Source organism: Lemur catta, chromosome 11 (genome assembly GCF_020740605.2).
Source record: "Lemur catta isolate mLemCat1 chromosome 11, mLemCat1.pri, whole genome shotgun sequence".
NCBI classification, from domain to species: Eukaryota; Metazoa; Chordata; class Mammalia; order Primates; family Lemuridae; genus Lemur; species Lemur catta.
The window spans coordinates 93,859,202-93,877,350 of NC_059138.1; the positions used below are offsets into that span (position 1 = coordinate 93,859,202).

General features: G+C 45.0%; 1 protein-coding gene across 13 annotated transcripts in view; it reads right to left on the reverse strand.

The window, feature by feature from the left end:
• COBL (cordon-bleu WH2 repeat protein) overlaps nt 1–18,149 on the reverse strand; it is a 283,679-nt gene that overhangs the window by 180,890 nt on the left and 84,640 nt on the right. For all 13 annotated transcript variants that reach the window (XM_045564748.1, XM_045564745.1, XM_045564737.1 and 10 more), the window contains one exon: nt 15,074–15,277. In XM_045564748.1, coding sequence (XP_045420704.1) covers nt 15,074–15,277 — 204 coding nt within the window. The remainder of the gene's footprint in view (nt 1–15,073; nt 15,278–18,149) is intronic.

Consider the following 18,149-nt stretch of genomic DNA (forward strand, 5'->3'; position numbering starts at 1 on the left):
GGTGGGAGAGGGACTGGTCTGAGCCACTGCTCAAGGGAGTTAGGAGCCAGGCATCTCGCCTCTGGTGGTCAGCAGGTCCAGAACACTGAAAAGAGAGCTCTACCCTGGAAACCACTGACTAATAGACTGTCTCTGGGCAAGTCAGAAAGAGCAAGACCTCTTGCCAGACAGGCACAAGATTGTAGGAGGGTGACACATAAGGAATGCCCCTTGGGAGCTTGAAGTTAAAAGCACAAACTAGTCCTAGCACTCCCAGTTCTCATTCAAGTACCCTGATAAGAAAAGACCAGAGAAAGAACATAGGGAATATGAAAGAGCAGAGAGAAAAGTCACCCCCAAAAGAAATCATAAGACCCCCAAAATCAGATACTAATTTAAATGAAATGATTAAATTGAAGGAGGAAGAATTCCGAATATGGATTATAAGGAAACTCAATGGAATTAAAGGGAAAATAGAAACCCAACACAAAGAAGCCACAAGAACAATACAGGAAATGAATGAAAAATTCTCTAAAGAAATTGAAGTATTATAAAAGAAGCAAACAGAAATACTGGAAATGAAAGAGGTATTCAAGGAACTCCAAAACACCGTGGAAAGCCTTAAGAATAGGTTGGATCACACAGAGGAAAGAATCTCAGGGCTTGAAGATAGTGCCTATGTGCTAAACAAATCAGATGAAGAAAAAGAACACAGAAGCAAGAGACAAGAACAGAACATACAAGAAATGTGGGATTATGTAAAGAAACCAAATATAAGAATTACAGACATCCGAGAGAGGAAGAAGAAAATACACAAGGGCTGGAAAATCTATTTCTTGGAAGACTGGAGGAAAATATGCCTGGTCAGGCCAGAAACCTAGATATCCAGATACAAGAAGCACACAGAACTCCTGGGAGACTCAACATGAAGAGGCAATCACCACATCACATACTTATCAGAAGGGTCAAAGTAAACACGAAAGAGGCAATCCTTCAAGCAGTAAGACAAAAACAACAGACAACCTACAAAGGAAAACCTATCAGACTAACTGTAGACTTCTCAACTGAAACCCTACAAGCCAGAATGGACTGGGGACCCATCCTCAATCTTCTAAAACAGAATAATTGCCAACCTAGAATTCTTTACCCAGGAAAACTAAGGTTCATCTACGAGGGCGAAATAAAGACTGTCCCAGACAAGCAATCACTAATGGAATTTGCAAAGACTGGACCTGCTCTGCAGGACATACTCAGACCTGCGTTATACACTGAACAGCGCAATAGACACCCCAAATTAAAATCATTCAAGAGTTAAAGTCCAAAACTCGGATTCCACAATGGCTTGAGAGGTAAAATAAAATAATATAAATATACTTAACAATATGAACAGAAGTCTACCCCAAATATGAATCCTCTCAATAAATGTGAATGGCTTGAATTGTCCTTTGAAGAAACACAGACAGGCTGAGTGGATAAAAAATTATAAGCCAAGTATCTGCTGTCTCCAGGAAGCACATATAACCCACAAAGACGCTTTCAGACTCAAGATCAAGGGTTGGAAAACAAACTTTCAGGCAAATGGAAACCAAAAGAGAGCGGGGGTAGCGATTTTGCTTTCAGACAGCATAAATTGTAAAACAGTAAAAGTAAAGAAAAGCAAAGAAAGCAAAAGTAAAGAAAGTCACTATATAATGGTGAAAGGAAATTCCAACAAGAAGATATAACAATTCTTAATATTTATGCACCCCACACAGGAGCACCCAGATATATAAAGCAAACCCTGTTTGATCAAAATAGCATGATAAACAGTAATGCCATAGTATCAGGGGATTTGAATACCCCACTGTCTGAATTGGACAGATCCTCCAAACAAAAAATAAGCAAAGAAATAATGGACTTAAACAGAGCTCTAGAACAAATGGGTCAAATAGACATCTACAGAACATTTCACCCAAATGAAGCCAAATATACATTCTTCTCATCGGCTCATGGAACTTTCTCCAAAATCGGCCACATCCTAGGCCACAAATCAGACCTCAACAAATTTAAAAAATAGAAATTGTACCATGTATCTTCTCAAACCATAGTGGTATAAAACTAGAGATCAATTCCAACAGAAGTGCTCACCACAATGTCATGGAAATTAAACAATCTATTGCTGAATGACTATTAGGTCAAGGAGGAAATACAGAGGGAAGTCAAAGGACTCTTAAACTAAATGATAACAGGAACACAAGTTATCAAAATCTGTGGGATACAGCAAAAGCATTCCTGAGAGGAAAACTAATAGCATTAAATATTCACATCCAAAAGATAGAAAGCTCACAAATCAACAAACCAATAAACCATCTCAAGGAACTGAAAAAGGAAGAGCAAATTAGTTCTAAACCTAGCAGAAGAAAGGAAATAACTAAGATCAGAGCAGAATTAAATGAAATTGAGAATAAAAGAACTATACAGAAGACCAATAAAACCAAAAGCTGGTTTTTCAAAAAGATAAACAAAATGGATAGCCCTCTTGCTAGATTGACAGGAACTAGCAAGGAAAGGACTTTAACAACCTCAGTCAAAAATAAAGAAGGAGAGGCCACTACAGACATCATGGAAATACAAAACATCATCTTTGAATACTATTAAAATCTATATGACCAAAAACTAAAAAATGTGGAGGAAATGACAAATTCTTGGAAATACACAACCTGCCTAAGCTCAATCAGGAGGAAATAGAATTCTTGAACAGACCAATATCAAGCACAGAAAGTGGAGCACCAATAAAAAATCTTCCAAAAAAAAAAAAAGTCCCGGACCAGATGGTTTCTCACCTGAATTTTACCAAACCTATAAAGAACTCATACCTATACCACAGAAATTATTCCAAAACATTGAGAAGGGTGGTATCCTCCCTAACTCATTCTACGAACCCAATATCACCTTGATACCAAAGCCAGGAAAGGTTATAACAAAAAAAGAAAACTACAGACCAATTTCCCTCATGAATATAGATGCAAAAATCTTCAACAAAACCTTAGCAAACCGAATCCAACAGCACATCAAAAAAATAATTCATTAGAACCAAGTAGGCTTTCTCCCAGAGACACAAGGCTGGTTCAACAAACACAAATCTATAAATGTAATTCACCACATAAATAAAAGCAAGAACAAAGACCATATGATTCTCTCAATAGACACAGAAAAAGCATTTCATAAAATCCAGCACACTTTTATGATAAAAACCCTTAATAAAATAGGCATAGATGGGACATTCCTTAAAATTATTAAGGCCATATATGATAAACCCACAGCCAATATCATATTGAATGGGGAAAAATTGAAAGCATTCCCACTTAGAACTGCAATCAGACAAGGTTGCCCACTATCTCCACTTCTATTCCACATAGTGCTGGAAGTCTTTGCCAGAGTAATCAGAGGAGCAGGGAATTAAGGGTACCTGAAGGAGGGAAGAATAGGTCAAACTCTCTTTGTTGATAATTTGCTATTATATCTAGAAAATCCCAAGGATTCAACTAAGAGACTCCTGGAATTGATAAACGAATTCAATAAAGTCTCAGGATACAAAATTAATGCACAAAAATCAGTGGCATTCATATATGCAACAACAGTCAAGCCAAAAATCAAATCAAAGACACAACATCTTTCACAATAGCATCAAAGAAAATTAAATATTTAGGAATATATTTAACGTAGGAGAGGAGAGATATTTATAAGGAGAAGTATGAAACATCGAGAAAAGAAATTGTAAAAGATGTAAACAGATGGAAATTCCTACCATGTTCATGGATTGGTAGAATCAATATTGTTAAAATGTCCATTCTACCTCAAGTGATCTACAGAATTAATGCAACCCCTATCAAAATCCCACCATCATTCTTTACAGATTTAGAAAAAATAATTCTACGCTTCATATAGAACCAGAGAAGACCTCATATAGCCAAAGCAATCTAAAGCAAAAAGAACAAATTGGGAGGCATCAGTCTGCCAGACTTGAAACTTTACTACAAAGCTATAGTAACCAAAACAACATGGTACTGACACAAGAACAGAGATATAAACCTTTGGAATAGGACGGAGATCCCAGATATAAAACCATCCTCATATTGTCATCTAATCAAAACTACAATGAGATATCAGCTAACTCCAGTGAGAATGGCCTTTATCAAAAAGTCCCAAAATAACAAATGCTGATGTGGATGTGGAGAGATTGGAACACTCTTACACTGCTGGTGGGACTGCAAATTAGCACAACCCCTGCAGAAAATAATTTGGAGATACCTCAAAGAGCTAAAAATAGAAATATCATTTTATACAGCAATCCCAGTACTAGGCATCTATCCAAAGGAAAAAAAGACATTCTATAAAAAAGACATATGCACTAGAATGTTATTAGCAGCACAATTCACAACTGCAAAGATGTGGAAACAACCCAAGTGCCCATCAATACATGAGTGGATTAATAAAATGTGGTATATGTATACCATGGAGTTCTACTCAGCCACAAAAAACAATGGTGATCTAGCACCTCTTGTATTATCCTGGATAGAAATGGAGCCCATTCTTTGAAATGAGGTATCACAAGGGTGGAAAAACATGCACCACATGTACTTGCCATCAAATTGGTACCAACTGATCAACACTAAGGTGCTCACATGGTAGTAGTATTCACTGGGTGCTGGTCAGGTTGGGGGGTGGGGGGTGGGGGTGGAGAGGGTGCGGGGGTAAGCCCACAGCTAATGGAAACAGGGCACAGTGTATGGGGGCACGCTTGTAGCCCTGGCTTGGGCGAGGCAAACACATTTCATATAACCAAAATGTTTGTACCCTCATAATATCCTGAATTTAAAAAAAATAATAAAATAAAAAAGACAATAACAAGCGTCGGTGAGGATGTGGAGAAAATAAAAACCTTGCACACTGTTAGTAGGACTATCAATCGGTACAGCCATTATGGAAAACAGTATGGAGGTTCTTCAAAAAATTAAAAATAGAATTACCATATGATCCAGTAATCCTACTTCTGGGTATATTATGTCCAAAGAAAATGAAATCAGAATCCTTAAAAGATACCTGCATTCCCATATTTACTGCAGTATTATTCACAATAGCCGGGGCATGGAAGTAACCTAAATGTGCATTAATAGGTGAATGGATAAAGAAACCATGGTATGCACAGACAATGGAGTACTACTCAACCTTATAAAAGAAGGGGACCCTGGCTGGGTGCAGTGGCTCATGCCTGTAATCCCAGCACTTTGGGAGGCTCAGGCAGGAAGCTCACTTGAGCCCAGGAGTTCCTGACTGCAGTGAGCTATGATGATGCCACTGCACTCTAACCTGGGCAACAGAGTGAGACCTTGACTCAAAAAAACAAAAAACAACAAAAAAGAAGGAAATCCTACCACATGCAACAATATGGATGAACCTGGAGGATGTTATGCTAAGTGAAACAAGCCAGACAGAAAGACAAACTCTGCATGATCTCACTCATATGTGGAATCTAAAATAGTTGAACTCATGTAAGCAGAGAGTAGAACGGTGGTTTCCAGGTTGGGGGATGGGGAGGTGGTCAAAGCACAAGGTTTCCCTTTCGCAGGATGAGCAAGTTCTGGGGACTAACGCACAGCGTGGAGACTACAGTGGCAACACCTGCTGTGTACCTGACACGTGCTGAGAGGGTGGATCATCGGAGTTCCCACCACACACGGTATCTGTGAGGTGACGGGGATGTTAACTACTTTGATCGTGGTGACCATTTCACAAATATATATGTATATCAACATCAAGTTGTACACCTTAAATATATACAATTTCTATTTGTCCATTACACCCCCAATAAAGCTGAAAAAAAGAAGAAAGAAAAAGAAAATCACTTTTCCCAATAGGCACTTGGTACAGCGGATATTCATTTTTTTGGTTAATGAAATGGAAGGAAAATGGCACAAAAGTACGTATTTAATTCAACAAATGATAACACATTGCCTCCTGGGTGTAGCGCATTACCGGGTCATCTAGAATGCTCTAAACTAAATAAAACCTTGTCTCCGAACTCAAACCAAGCAAAGCCCTAGGTGCTGGCCCTGCTTCGGCCACTCATTCACTCCTCTCTGACCCTGAGCATGAGTTGCTGCCGGAGCCCTAACACTGACCCATAAACCCACAGGCAAACTCAACCCTCAAAGACTACCTGAAATGTCCTATTTCTCATTCCACTGCTGCAAGAAAAGAGTATCAATAATGTTCTGACTGATACAATGTTCGAAGCTATCTCCATGACGATGTCCAGGAAATGACTATGGAGCAGCATGTGCCAACCAGGGGACATGGGGACGCCCCGGGAAGCAGAGGCCCTACGCCACTGGTAAGGCCACGCACCACAGCTGGCGCACTGGCCAGGAGCTGCTTCTTCCAGCTCCTGGTTAGAAATCTTTATCTCAAAGAGGCTAATGAAACAAAACGGAGCAATATCACCACACACTCGAAGACACAATATTCCACTGAAAAGCCTCAGCACAGAAATCAGACTTCTTAAAAATGCCAAAATGACACCATACGATTGATTCCCATTTACTGTCTGCCTGCGACAGGCCCAGGGCCACGTGGAGCCCTTCTCGTTACCCCCTCTAGCCAGTGTGACATCTGTGGAGGGGGGGGGGGTCCTTGGGTTCCCACCCCGTCCGTCTGATGCCCTCCTGCCCTCCCTCGCTCATCCTTGCCCAGTCTGTGTCCAGCCAATTGGCAGATAAAAATCAAAGTCAAAGAACACAAAAAAGTACACAAAGGCTACCAATGCTCTCTTCTGTTCTTTTAGTGCAGTCATCTGTCTAATTAGAGAGATGCGTGTTGGGAACGGTGGCAGCGGGCCCTGCGGCTCCATTGCTTCTCCCCATGACAGAGAAGGAACCGGCCGCCACAGCGGAAGCCAGCACTGGTCACTCGGCGCGCTGCAGAGTCTGCGACGCGGACCTTCCCGCGCGGCCCCGACACGGGACGCAGCTGTTCCAGGGAGTGTGCCGTGTGCCGCAGCCACGGTCCCGTCTCAAATCCACCCCCGGGTGGCTGGAGCACAGTGCCCGGTATGTGTTTGCTAAATCAATGATGCATTTGTTCCTATCTTTTCTGTTTGGGATTCCATGCAGAATTAGCCCAGCGCAGGGTGAAAGTAATAGTTTATCAACAACCCACATGCTCAAACTTACTACTCAATTTGGAGGAGGGGAGAGAAGGAGGCAAAAATCCCTCACCCCACGACACCATAGGATCATGATGATAAACCCAGTCAACCATACATGCTTACAGTACTTGAGGAGCACAGAACCCATCGCCCTCCCACCCTGGAGGAGCACGTCGGACACCGTCCCTCCCTGGGTGGCACCTGCCCCCAGGACGGGGGCTTCACTGCGCCAGGCGGCGTGGGGCCGGGGCTCGGGCTGCGACCGTGGTGCTGCTCTCCCACAGGCTGTCCCTGCCGCCAGTGCCAGGTGGACGCAGCTTTCTAACGCAGACCTGACCTGGCCACCCTGCAGGACCCAGATACGCACAGGTTGGAACACTGGGGACACGGGTCCAAAAGCATGAGCTCATCGTAGTGTTTCCTGCAGCGTCTGACACTTCGTGTGACCCTTCCCAGGCTCATTTAAAGTACGACTTGATTTACTGCTTTTCCACTGCACTTTCCTGGAACGTGTCCTTGCGCGGCGAGGCGAGGGGGCAGCATTTCTGCACTCTGCACCGCACCCTTGAAGCTGCTACTGGCTGATATTTTCAAACGCCAAACTCCAGCTGGCCAGCCGCTGTTGCAGGCTCCTTTGATGCTACTGGAGAAATTCACCCAGAGAGAGAGAGAGGCCCCCCCTGGTGCAGTGGCAGCACCTGACAATGGACAGAGCAGTGCTGAGCTGCTGCCTACTCCCTGTGGGCTCCCTTTACACATTCATTAGATCCCAGCCTGCCTCCATCTCCTGTGCACAAAGGATTAATGATTCTCTAGCTGGCTACGTGTACATCCTCCACAGGATCTCAGTAGGTCACTAAGAGGCACCACCTCCTGGACTGGCCTCCCCTCCTCGCCTCCCACCCACCCTCTGAGGGAGCAGCCCCACCCTGATCTGCAGCTCTGCACACACTGGCCCTTTGGTTAAGGGCCGGGCGTCTTCTCCCACAGCAGCGTGTGAATCAGGGCAGGCGGTGGGATGGGATCCTGGTGCCACGGCTCACTGCTCTGCCGCCCTGGGCGGGTGACCACACTCCCTGTGCCCGGTTTCCTCACCAGCGAGGGCAGAATGACTGTGCCCACCTCCCAGGGTGGCTGGCGCACAGTGCCTGGCATGTGCTTGCCAAATCAAGGATTAACTTGTTCCTACCTTTTCTATTTTTGTATTTTATGTAGAATTAGCCTAGCTTAGGGCAGAGGATTCGCCTGTCTATATGTGGCTGAACGCCACCCGGCTCTCAGCAAATATCAGGATATTAGATGCTTTTAAAACAACATCCCTCAGGCATAGCAAAATAAAGTTTTCCCAGTCTTACAAAGAATGAAACTAAGACATTAGAGGCTGTCAGAATGCCAAATGAAGGTAGGTGTGCTAAGGAAGGTGACGAGGGCTAGGGATCCCCCAGCCTCAGAGATGATCCCACATGAACACTATTTTCAGTGACCTCAAGGGCATGTCAGCCTCAGTCTCTCCCTCTCTCATCACCGATCTATACTCGGGTTCATCCCAGGTCCACTGGAAGAACCGAAGACAGTGGCACGGGGACTGACTGCCACACCGGTGGGCTTCCCAGCCTGCTCTCCCATTCCTCCTCCACGGCCTTTTGCTTCCAACTTCTTTAACCCTCTGTCCCCCAGATGTTTTTTAAGTGCTCATAATATAGAGGTAAAATTTATTTGTTTGTATTTGTTATAGTCTTCATTTTTAAATTTAAAAAGTGTAGAATATTTATACTTCTTTCTTTCAAAATATTATTTTCCAATTGCGTATGGACTTCAAACAATTTTTGCAGGAGTCAGTGGCTTCAATAAGAGAAGAACTGGTCTTCTTTCACACATGTTCTTTTTAAACCCTAGCAGAGCAGCAGACCAAGAAATGAGCGGTCTGTGGCAATGACGCCCGTCCCCATGAAGAGGGGCCACTGAGACGCCAGATGGCGGCTGCAGGCTCTTTGGGGAGCACACGTTTGGGGCGTGAAAGTCAGAGAGGCCAAGGCCTATTTCCATCAAGCTGGGGCCAGTTAATAAAGTGCCCTCCTCTAACTGAGGGGACTTCTACCTAAATCACAGGTGGCTGTCCTGCCAGATCATGAGAACCGCCTCAGTGTGGAAATGCTCTGACAAATGCTCCGGTTTGTGATGAGAAGGCTGCTGAGGATCGTTCTTCAGCCACCTGCACCCCTCTTTCCTACAGCCCCTGTTCATGCCGTCACATCAGTGAGACCCTGAGCTCTTTCTCTGACCACGTGCTCATCCAGGTACCCCTGACATGTAGCACAGCCAGTGACGTGCACCACAGCAGGGCACCTCCAGTGTAACAAGCCCGAACTGCTAGGGCTCGTTGAAACCAGATCGCCGGGCCCTGCCTCCGGGTTTCTTATCTAGCAGGTCTGGGAATCTGCATTTCTGACACGTTCCCAAGTGATGCCAAAGCTGCTGGTCCAACGACCCCAAGTGGAGGGGGTCTACTTACTAGATGCTAAGTACTCAAAACATATACCATATGTATTGTCCGAGTAAGTGGGTCACTCAGTTTCAAGTTTACAAATTAAGGTAGTTACTTCCTGACACAATGTTAAAGCAAACAATTTGCATGAACTGTCAAATCTTAAACTGGTTCAACATGGCCTCATTTCTTGTACGGGGCCAAGGCCAGCATGTGGCCCTAAGCTCTAGTGAGGCAAACTCTAGCGTAACAGAGTCAGAGCAAGTCCTGGGAGAAAGTGCAGTCTGGCCGCTTGACATGGCATCAGCGAGGCCCAGCAAGATGTGGGCAGGGCCCTCCACAGGCAGTTCATACTGTCAAGGTCCCACACAAAGGGCAGAACAAATAAAGGTCAGTGGAGAGTCAGGTGACCCAAAGGAGCCCAGAGCCAGGGGAGCCTGCTGGTCAGAGGCAGGGCTCCAGGTACAGGGCTGGGGGCTCCAGCAAGAGGCCTGGGCCTGGGGCTTGTGGGCTGAGGCACGAGGAGACAGGGCAGCAGCTAAATGGCCTCACAGGTAGAAGGCAGAAGCCCAGTCACAGAAGCGGGACCCACAGCCAGCGCCAGAGCCACGGTTGGGAAGATGGTGTCGGACCTGAGTGTCAGCCAGACCCTCGCCAAACCCAGCTGCCTCTGGGGCCAGGGAGCTGCCGCAGCCTGGAAAGGGTCTGAAGGTGTGGATTTAGGGAGCTGGGGGTTGTGGCTAACTGGACAGGGTGCACCTTCTCTAAAGGCATTCAAACTGTAAAACTGTTTAAAGGGCAATGCTAGTTAGAGTCCCCTGACCTGGGGAGAGGAGATGTATGGAGGCTGGGAACCCAGGAGAACCCGAGTCATCCTGCCCAGAAGGGATGCCACAAGATGGGCTACTGGACAAGTGTGAGCAGGTGATCTCACACACGCGGTGTATTTTGGTTGGGTTCAGCCCTAAAGGTTTCCCTTTGCTGACCACAGTAACTTGTGCTTTCTTAACTCTGGCCTCTCCATCCTTTGACCTGTATCTTGGCAGTCACCTAACTTCAGAATCTAAATCCTTCTGTGTCCAGGTTGTAAGCAAGCTGGGTGTTTTTCATGTGATTCTCACTTGGTGGATGATTCAAAAAGAACCCTTGGGAAACCTGGACACAGCCCAATGACCCTTAAAGTCCCCTGTTAGTGTTTGTCTTAAAAAGTTCATGTTTTGTATGCTACTTCAGCTTTTTGAGACAGGGTCCTGCTCTGTCCCCTAGGCTAGAGTGTAGTGGCATTATCATAGCTCACTGCAACCTCAAACTCCTGGGCTCAAGCCATCCTTCTGCCTCAGCCTCCCAGGTAGCTGGGACTACAGGCACACGCCACTACACCCAGCTAATTTTTCTATGTTTTTGTAGAGATGGGGTCTTACTAGGTTGCCCAAGCTGGTCTCAAACACCTGGCCTCAAGTGATCCTCTCCTGCCTCGGCCTCCCAAAGTGCTGGGATTACAGGCGTGAGCCACTGCACAGGACTTGCATGCTACTTTTAATATAAAACTATTTCCCCTATGTTTGAAGAAAATTAATGCTCTCAATGCACCAGTTTTCTCATGACTTGCCTGGCTCTAGAACAGAGCCTCGCGTCCCCAGTGGCACTGCAGTCTCTCTGGGATCTGACCACCCAGGGGTCCAGGCCTACAACCACCCTCCTTCTCAGTCTAGGTTCAAGCAATATTCAACTACCTGCTTCTTACACAAACCAGTCATTCTGTAAATGCTGTTTATTTCCTCTGCTTGCTTTTCCCAGTGCCTCATATAGTAATTCAATATATATTTTGAACCATGAATAAATATTTTCATGTTTTCATCCATCAAGATTTCACAGTATGAGACCTCCCCTATTTATGATTGGTATAATATCAGTATCAAAACCAACAGCACCTTCTGTGAAGTATTAAACAGGAGACTTAATAAGAACATCCCCACTTTACTGAGGACAAAGAGTTTATAATTTATAGCTGACCCTTAGCCTTGTCACTCCTCATAAGAAAGACCTCGTGAAGGAAATATCAGTCATTGGATGCTGATGATCCCATTCTGCAAATCAGTAGGTTTTTTGTTCGCTATTGTTTTGTTTTTACCTTCTCTTGCATGGAGCCCAAACAAAGCCTTAAGGAAGCAGCAACATCGCTGGGAGGCGTGGGGAGCCCACTGGGAATGGCCAGGACGACCAAACACACCACACGCTGACATGCAAGTTGCTCAGTGAGAGTCGCCTCTGGCTCCGATTACCAAGACAGGCTCTGTGCCCCAGGAATTTATGCTATTTAAAGGGTATTCTTCAAACAGAAACATAACTACACCTGACTGTTAACTCTGTTACTTAGAGAACAGCCTTGCTCTGAGCCTACAGGCCAGCACATGGCATCGCAGATGCCTGTTCTAACTCCCTCCCTGCAGCCCCCTGGGCAGGAGCTCGCTGTGGGAGCAAGGCTGAGGCCACAAGCCCTTCAGGAACTGCCAGCAGATAACACACATGCTCCATCAACACCCTGAGGGACGGACCAGGGCTGGGGCCCCTCCTAGCCTCCCTCCCCCAACGTGGGGGCAGGTGAGCTTGCAACAGGAGCGTGGAGCCCAATGCCTGACGCTGTGAGAGTCCTGTGCTGTCATACAAGGCCTGAGACCTGAAACTCCCTGCACAGAAGTAAGTCTGTCTGCTGCAAAGGGGGTGCAGTGGCCCAGAGAGGTAGAATCCCAGGACTGAATATCGAGGGCGATTTCCTCTGTTCTGCAGAGGACAGGCATCCCTTCTCCTGCCCCAGTCCCTTGGCTGTGTGCCAACAAGGCCGTGACGGAGGGGCCACAGCAAAATGACATAGCCCCAACACTCTACATGCCTGCCTTCTGCCTTCTGTCCAGTTGCTGTCTGGCTCAGGGCATTGTCTCTTCAAAGATCTTCCCTTTACTTGTGCCCCAGTTGATGCCCCAAGTGACGGGACGGCGGCCTCTACCCGGCAGCTGTGAGGGCGCTGGTAGCTCTGTCCTTAAGGTGGCCAGAACGAGTTCCTTAAGAGCAGCCCAGAGCACCGGTTCTCAAGTCTTAACCTGTAAGAAAAGTCTTGGAGTATTATTTATCTTTCTAAATTCAAGGGAAGCTAAAAAGAAAAAGTCACTGTGACTTGCAGAAGTGGATCTTCAGCACATAATTACTGATGTGTCCTCGTCATGAGAATCTTTCACGTCAGGAAATAACACAGGTAAGGGCTGGCGATAAATTATAAACTCCTTGTTTATCCTACAGAGAGAGAAACCACACTGACAACAAAATGAATAGATCTATTTTAAGCAAGTGTTAGGAATTTAGCTTCAGCCCACTCTTACATTATTAAAGAGCACACCCCATAAAACCAATTCCCAAAGAAAGACGGCTGCATCTGCAACAGTTCCCACCCCAGAGGCCCACTTGAGGCAGCTCACAGGCTGCTGCTCTGACGCACTAATCCTTTCACTACTTAGAAAAGATAAAGTTATTTTAATCCTCAATCTCTAAGGTTGTACCTATTCTTAGTAACTACACTGCAAAACTGCATGGTGGTAACTTCTACTTTATAAGGAAAAAAAAAACCCTATAGATACATTAGAAGAATGTGTTCTATTTGAAGGCAAATTTCAAAATAATATTTTTACTTTTCATCATTTGTAAAACTGGACCCAGGCATTACAGTCTTAATACATGATCCACAATGCCATTCTATTAAAAAAAAAAAAAGTACCTAGAAATTGGGCCAAAATATAAGCATAGTGAGTAAACCATGATACATTCGCTGATAAAATTTCATGCATATTCTAAAATTGTTTTTAAAACCATAATAATATAACATACTTCTTAAGTTATAAAGTTCCACAGGAAGAATATACTTTGGCCAACAACTACCCTGTAGAACAGAGAAGCATGCAGAAACTCTTCCAACTCCACTGTTGTAGGCGTGCACCCTGGAGGAGGCCCAGGGAGCTGCCACAGGGGACAGTGGCTTCCGTGGCCAAGGCTTCCAGCCTGGGCACCTCCCACACTGAGCCAGTGTGGACAACTGATTGCTGAGCCCTCCTGCTGCGACAGGAGGACCCCACTGAGGAGCAGCCCTGAGGCCTGGTGGCACCACACTGGACAGCAGTTTGTCCCCTTGGACAGTAGAGAGTGTTGTCTCCCAGGACTCAACAGTCCCCGTCCCACACAGTAATTTTCAAAGCTTATGTACCCCTTTGCCCATTAAACTATCACCTAGAATGTTCATTATAAATTAATTAATAATAATTAATAAAATAGTTACAAAGGATTAGGTGGATTTCAGGTATAATTTAAGTGCTGGTATTTTAATAAAACTCTTGCATTACTTTTTAAAATGTATCCGTGAGGATAAAAGTACCCAGAGTGATGTGATTTCTACCACTATCCATTTTAAAATTAGTCAGGCAAACTCCTTTATGAGAGTTAAAAGAGGTAAGTATTTTATATCATTTCTTATGCTCCTTGTTTTCTTATAAATGCTATTTCCATTCACTACTGCATCAGAATTATACGAATATATGTTTACACATAATTTTATAATTGAGCATTCTATCATACTTCTCTACAGTAAAAACATGTATAAACATTTACATTTAATTTTTCTTCCTGAGACTTCTTTGAAACTTTCTATTATAGATTGAGTTATCAGTAAAAACATCAGTAATAGTAGCATAAAACCGATCAAACAACATAATAGTGATATATTTAGATCAGTATCAAACATATTTGAAGCTGTACGGGTAACAAAACTCACAGTACTGTGATTGACGGAGGCACTGCCCACGTTGTGGTTGTACCTTTCGTGAGAGACGTGGCCGTGACACGGGCCCGAGGCCTGCACAGGCAGCAGCCCCAAGAACAGTGGGTGTGGGAAGGAAGGGTCTGGAAGTTGATTCCCTTAAATTAGAAATCCATGCATTGAATTTTATTCTTTAATCTAAACTTAAATTGTTTTCACTTGAAAAAGTTGATTGCCAATCATATCTACCCCTCTACAGGGCAGCTTGCAAGTGGACGGCGGGCAGTTGATTCCAGAGACTGCCCTCCTGGCTGTTCCAGCCCTGGGGCCGCTGGTCACCTCCGCACCTGCCCTTCTTTCTGAGAATCCCTCTACCAGCAGTGAGCCATGCGGCCCTGGCCCTCCTAAGCCCCAAGGAGAGCCATGGCTGGGCCGCTGGCATAAACTCATTCCAGGTGAGAGTTCAAGCTGTCCTCAGTTGCCACCTAGGCCTGGATCTACGTCTGTGAGGCCCTGGGGTCAGACCTGGCGTGGGGAAGGTGCAATACCTCTACATCCACCCCCGACTCTGCTCCGCATCACTGCACGCGGGGGCACAGGGACCCTCCCGGAGCCCAGCTCTCACCTCCCGTTGAGCACACTCCTCTTCTCCAGCCCACTGGGCAGGACCACAGTGACGTCCACGGTGCTGTCCCTCAGCGCTTCCTTCGTGTGGATCAGGTTCCGCTGCAGGCCGAGGGCCATATCCCGGGGAGGCTTCTGCTCACTGTCCCCGCCTGGAGTGGCAGGCTTGCCAGGGGGCGGGGGAGCACGGGCCTTCATCCTCCTCCTTAAAAAATGACAACACAGAAGCACAGAATGAAGTGGCAGTTTTCATACTTCCCTCATAATACGCACTCTTATATGCCTTTATGTCCATCTTCAGAAATGCTTTCAGAGTTGCACGGCCTTTTTAAAATCAGTGTGTCGGCACTCTTCAATGCTAAGGGAGGCAATATCCTCCCGAAACAAGTAAAAACTAAACAAGTTAAAAATGACAGAGGGCGCGTTTCTGAAAGGAAGCACCGGGAAGAAACGCGCCAAAAACGCGTTCGCCATCTGAGGGCAGCACAGCCTGTTCCTCCCAGGTCCCCAGCAAGGCGACGGAGGGTGCAGCACAGTTTGCGTGGCCCGGTCGAGTGGAGGATACGTCACAACGCGTCAGTCAAGTCACAGTGAACCAGGGGACTCCACTGAGGGTCTGACCCGCTCTGGTTTCAATCCCGCCCCGGCTCTGAGGACCTGGATGCCACGCGTCCTTGATCTCAACGAAGTGCTGTCACCAAGTGCACCAGGCCAACACCCACCCACACAGCCACTGTGACGGATGCGGCTGTTTGGCAGGGAAAGGACACAGTGATGGCAAAGGGTAACGCACGACCCTTTTACCTTTGTTTGCACGTTATTTCAGACTGGCTTGGAATGTCCAATTCACCTTGTGGGAGACTTCTAAATACCTGACAATGAGTTGCCTACTCTGACGGACATGTTTACATTCTTGTTTCCTCCAGATCCGTCCAGGAACACAACTTTATATAGCTATTTTATTTTATATGTAGGATATATATGCATGCATGTATATATGTACTTATTTACTTAGAAGGACCTTATTTTATACAGGCCCTGGGTGTTTTATTATAATGACAGTATTTACTCAGCACTTGACACTCACTAGGACCTACGCTAATAATAACCTTATCAAGTTTTCTTCATCCAGTAGTCAAAATATTTTGCAGCTGAGAAACTGAGTCTCAGAGCTCTGCAGCTCACCCAAAGGCATACAATTATTCAGTGTCTGGGCGGAGATGCAAACCAGACCCGCTGAGTCCGGAGGGCTTGCTCCTGTCCCCCTGCCTCCCTGACCTACAACCACACTCCAGTCAGAGGATCCAAAAAGAGGCAACGTGAGCCCTCAACGCACTTTAAACTCTGCTGCAGAGCAATCTTCTTGGAGGCATTTTGGCATGAGGTATCTGAGACACAGGAACTCTATCTCTAGAATTTTATCCTGAAGAAATAATCCCACAAGACTGCATTGTGAGAGGTTCAAAGACACTCATCGCAACATAATTTCTCATGGAAAATAAACAAATAAATAACCTAACTATACATCAATAAAGACAGTGTCAATAAATTATGGTACAAGTTATATGGGCACTAGTTAAATATGCTTTAAAAACATATAATTTTATGTGCAAAAATGCTCAATACAGACTTTTTTAAAAAACAAACTTCAAAACATTATTTGTTTAGGAAAATTCCATTTTAAAAAGAGGTCTACATTATAGAAATAGATCATAAAACGGTCTAGAGAGATACAGGAAAGAATTAACAACAGTGACCTCCTGGTGATAAGTGGCATGACATATGTTTTGCTATTTTTATTTCTACACATTTCATAATTTTTCTGTAATATCACCTATATGTGTATTACTTAAAAAATGAAAAAGGTCATTTAAAAATGGAAAAAAAAAAGAACAAATGTCATTCAGATGGGGCTGTAAACCTACTGATGTTCATGTCACTGGTTAATACAAGACCTGGGAATAACATTCAGGTCCTATCCTCTACTATGGCAAGTAGGTATAAATTCTTGGCTGTTAAAAGCTTTATATTTATATGATAATAATTTTATGCTATATTCTTATCCATTATATACTTCCTTCCTTTCAATTTATAGAATTAAAAAATAGTCAACATACATGGCACTATTTTAAGGACTAGTAATCCATTTATTCCTCGCTATACCTCTCTGAGGGGTACTATTATTATTCCTGTGTCACAGAGAAGGAATGTGGGCACCCCTTCCAATATTACAGACAGGAAGAGCCAACATAGAACTCAGGACAACTTGGTTCCAGAGCCTGAAAAAATTAAAAGAACCACATTATTCAGCCTCTTTAGGAAGAACAGGTGTCACCCCATTTTAGAGATGGAAAAACCAAGACAGAGAGAAACAGGCTACGGAGTTTTTTTATTAACCGACCTTTGGTCTAGGGCTAAAAGCTTAGTCTCTGAGCAGCCCACGTGCTATTAGCATTACCTCCCAAAGGTGCTTTCAAAATAAAACAAAATGTTTATTTTACAAGTTTTTAGAAAATAAACACATTTTCCAACCGAGCTGGCTTGAACTCCTCCAGAACACACGAGTCCAACAGGACGCAGCTACTGATACATTTACTTGCTCAGCCAGCCCACGACAGGAGCAAGAGGCTGGAGAGGGGCAGAAGGGGTTCCGACTGCCCCTACCTTATCCCGAATAAACCACCTGTCCCCAATGACCAGAGCCATCTTTGTGATATCATTTCATCCAACCTTCTCTCCCCATGTCACTGTCACTACCCTGGTCCAAACCCTCATCGCCATGGTAGACACAAACAGAGCCACATAACAATGCTCTGTTCCCACCAGCTAGCACCATCTCCATCACTTATGTTGCCTACTTGGATTCCTTCTCCCGCAGTGTTGCTGAGAGGGGCCTGGGAGGGTGTTCAGCGGCTCATAGGCCTGGCAGAGCCCGCTGGCTGTGGCCTTAGCTGCAACCCAGCAGGCTGAAGGGCACCAGGGAAGTTTGTTTGCCCAGCACAGTGCTGTGTGCACGTGTGCATATGTGTGTGTTAACTCAGGCAACGTTTAAAACACTGGAATATGTTGCACTAAGA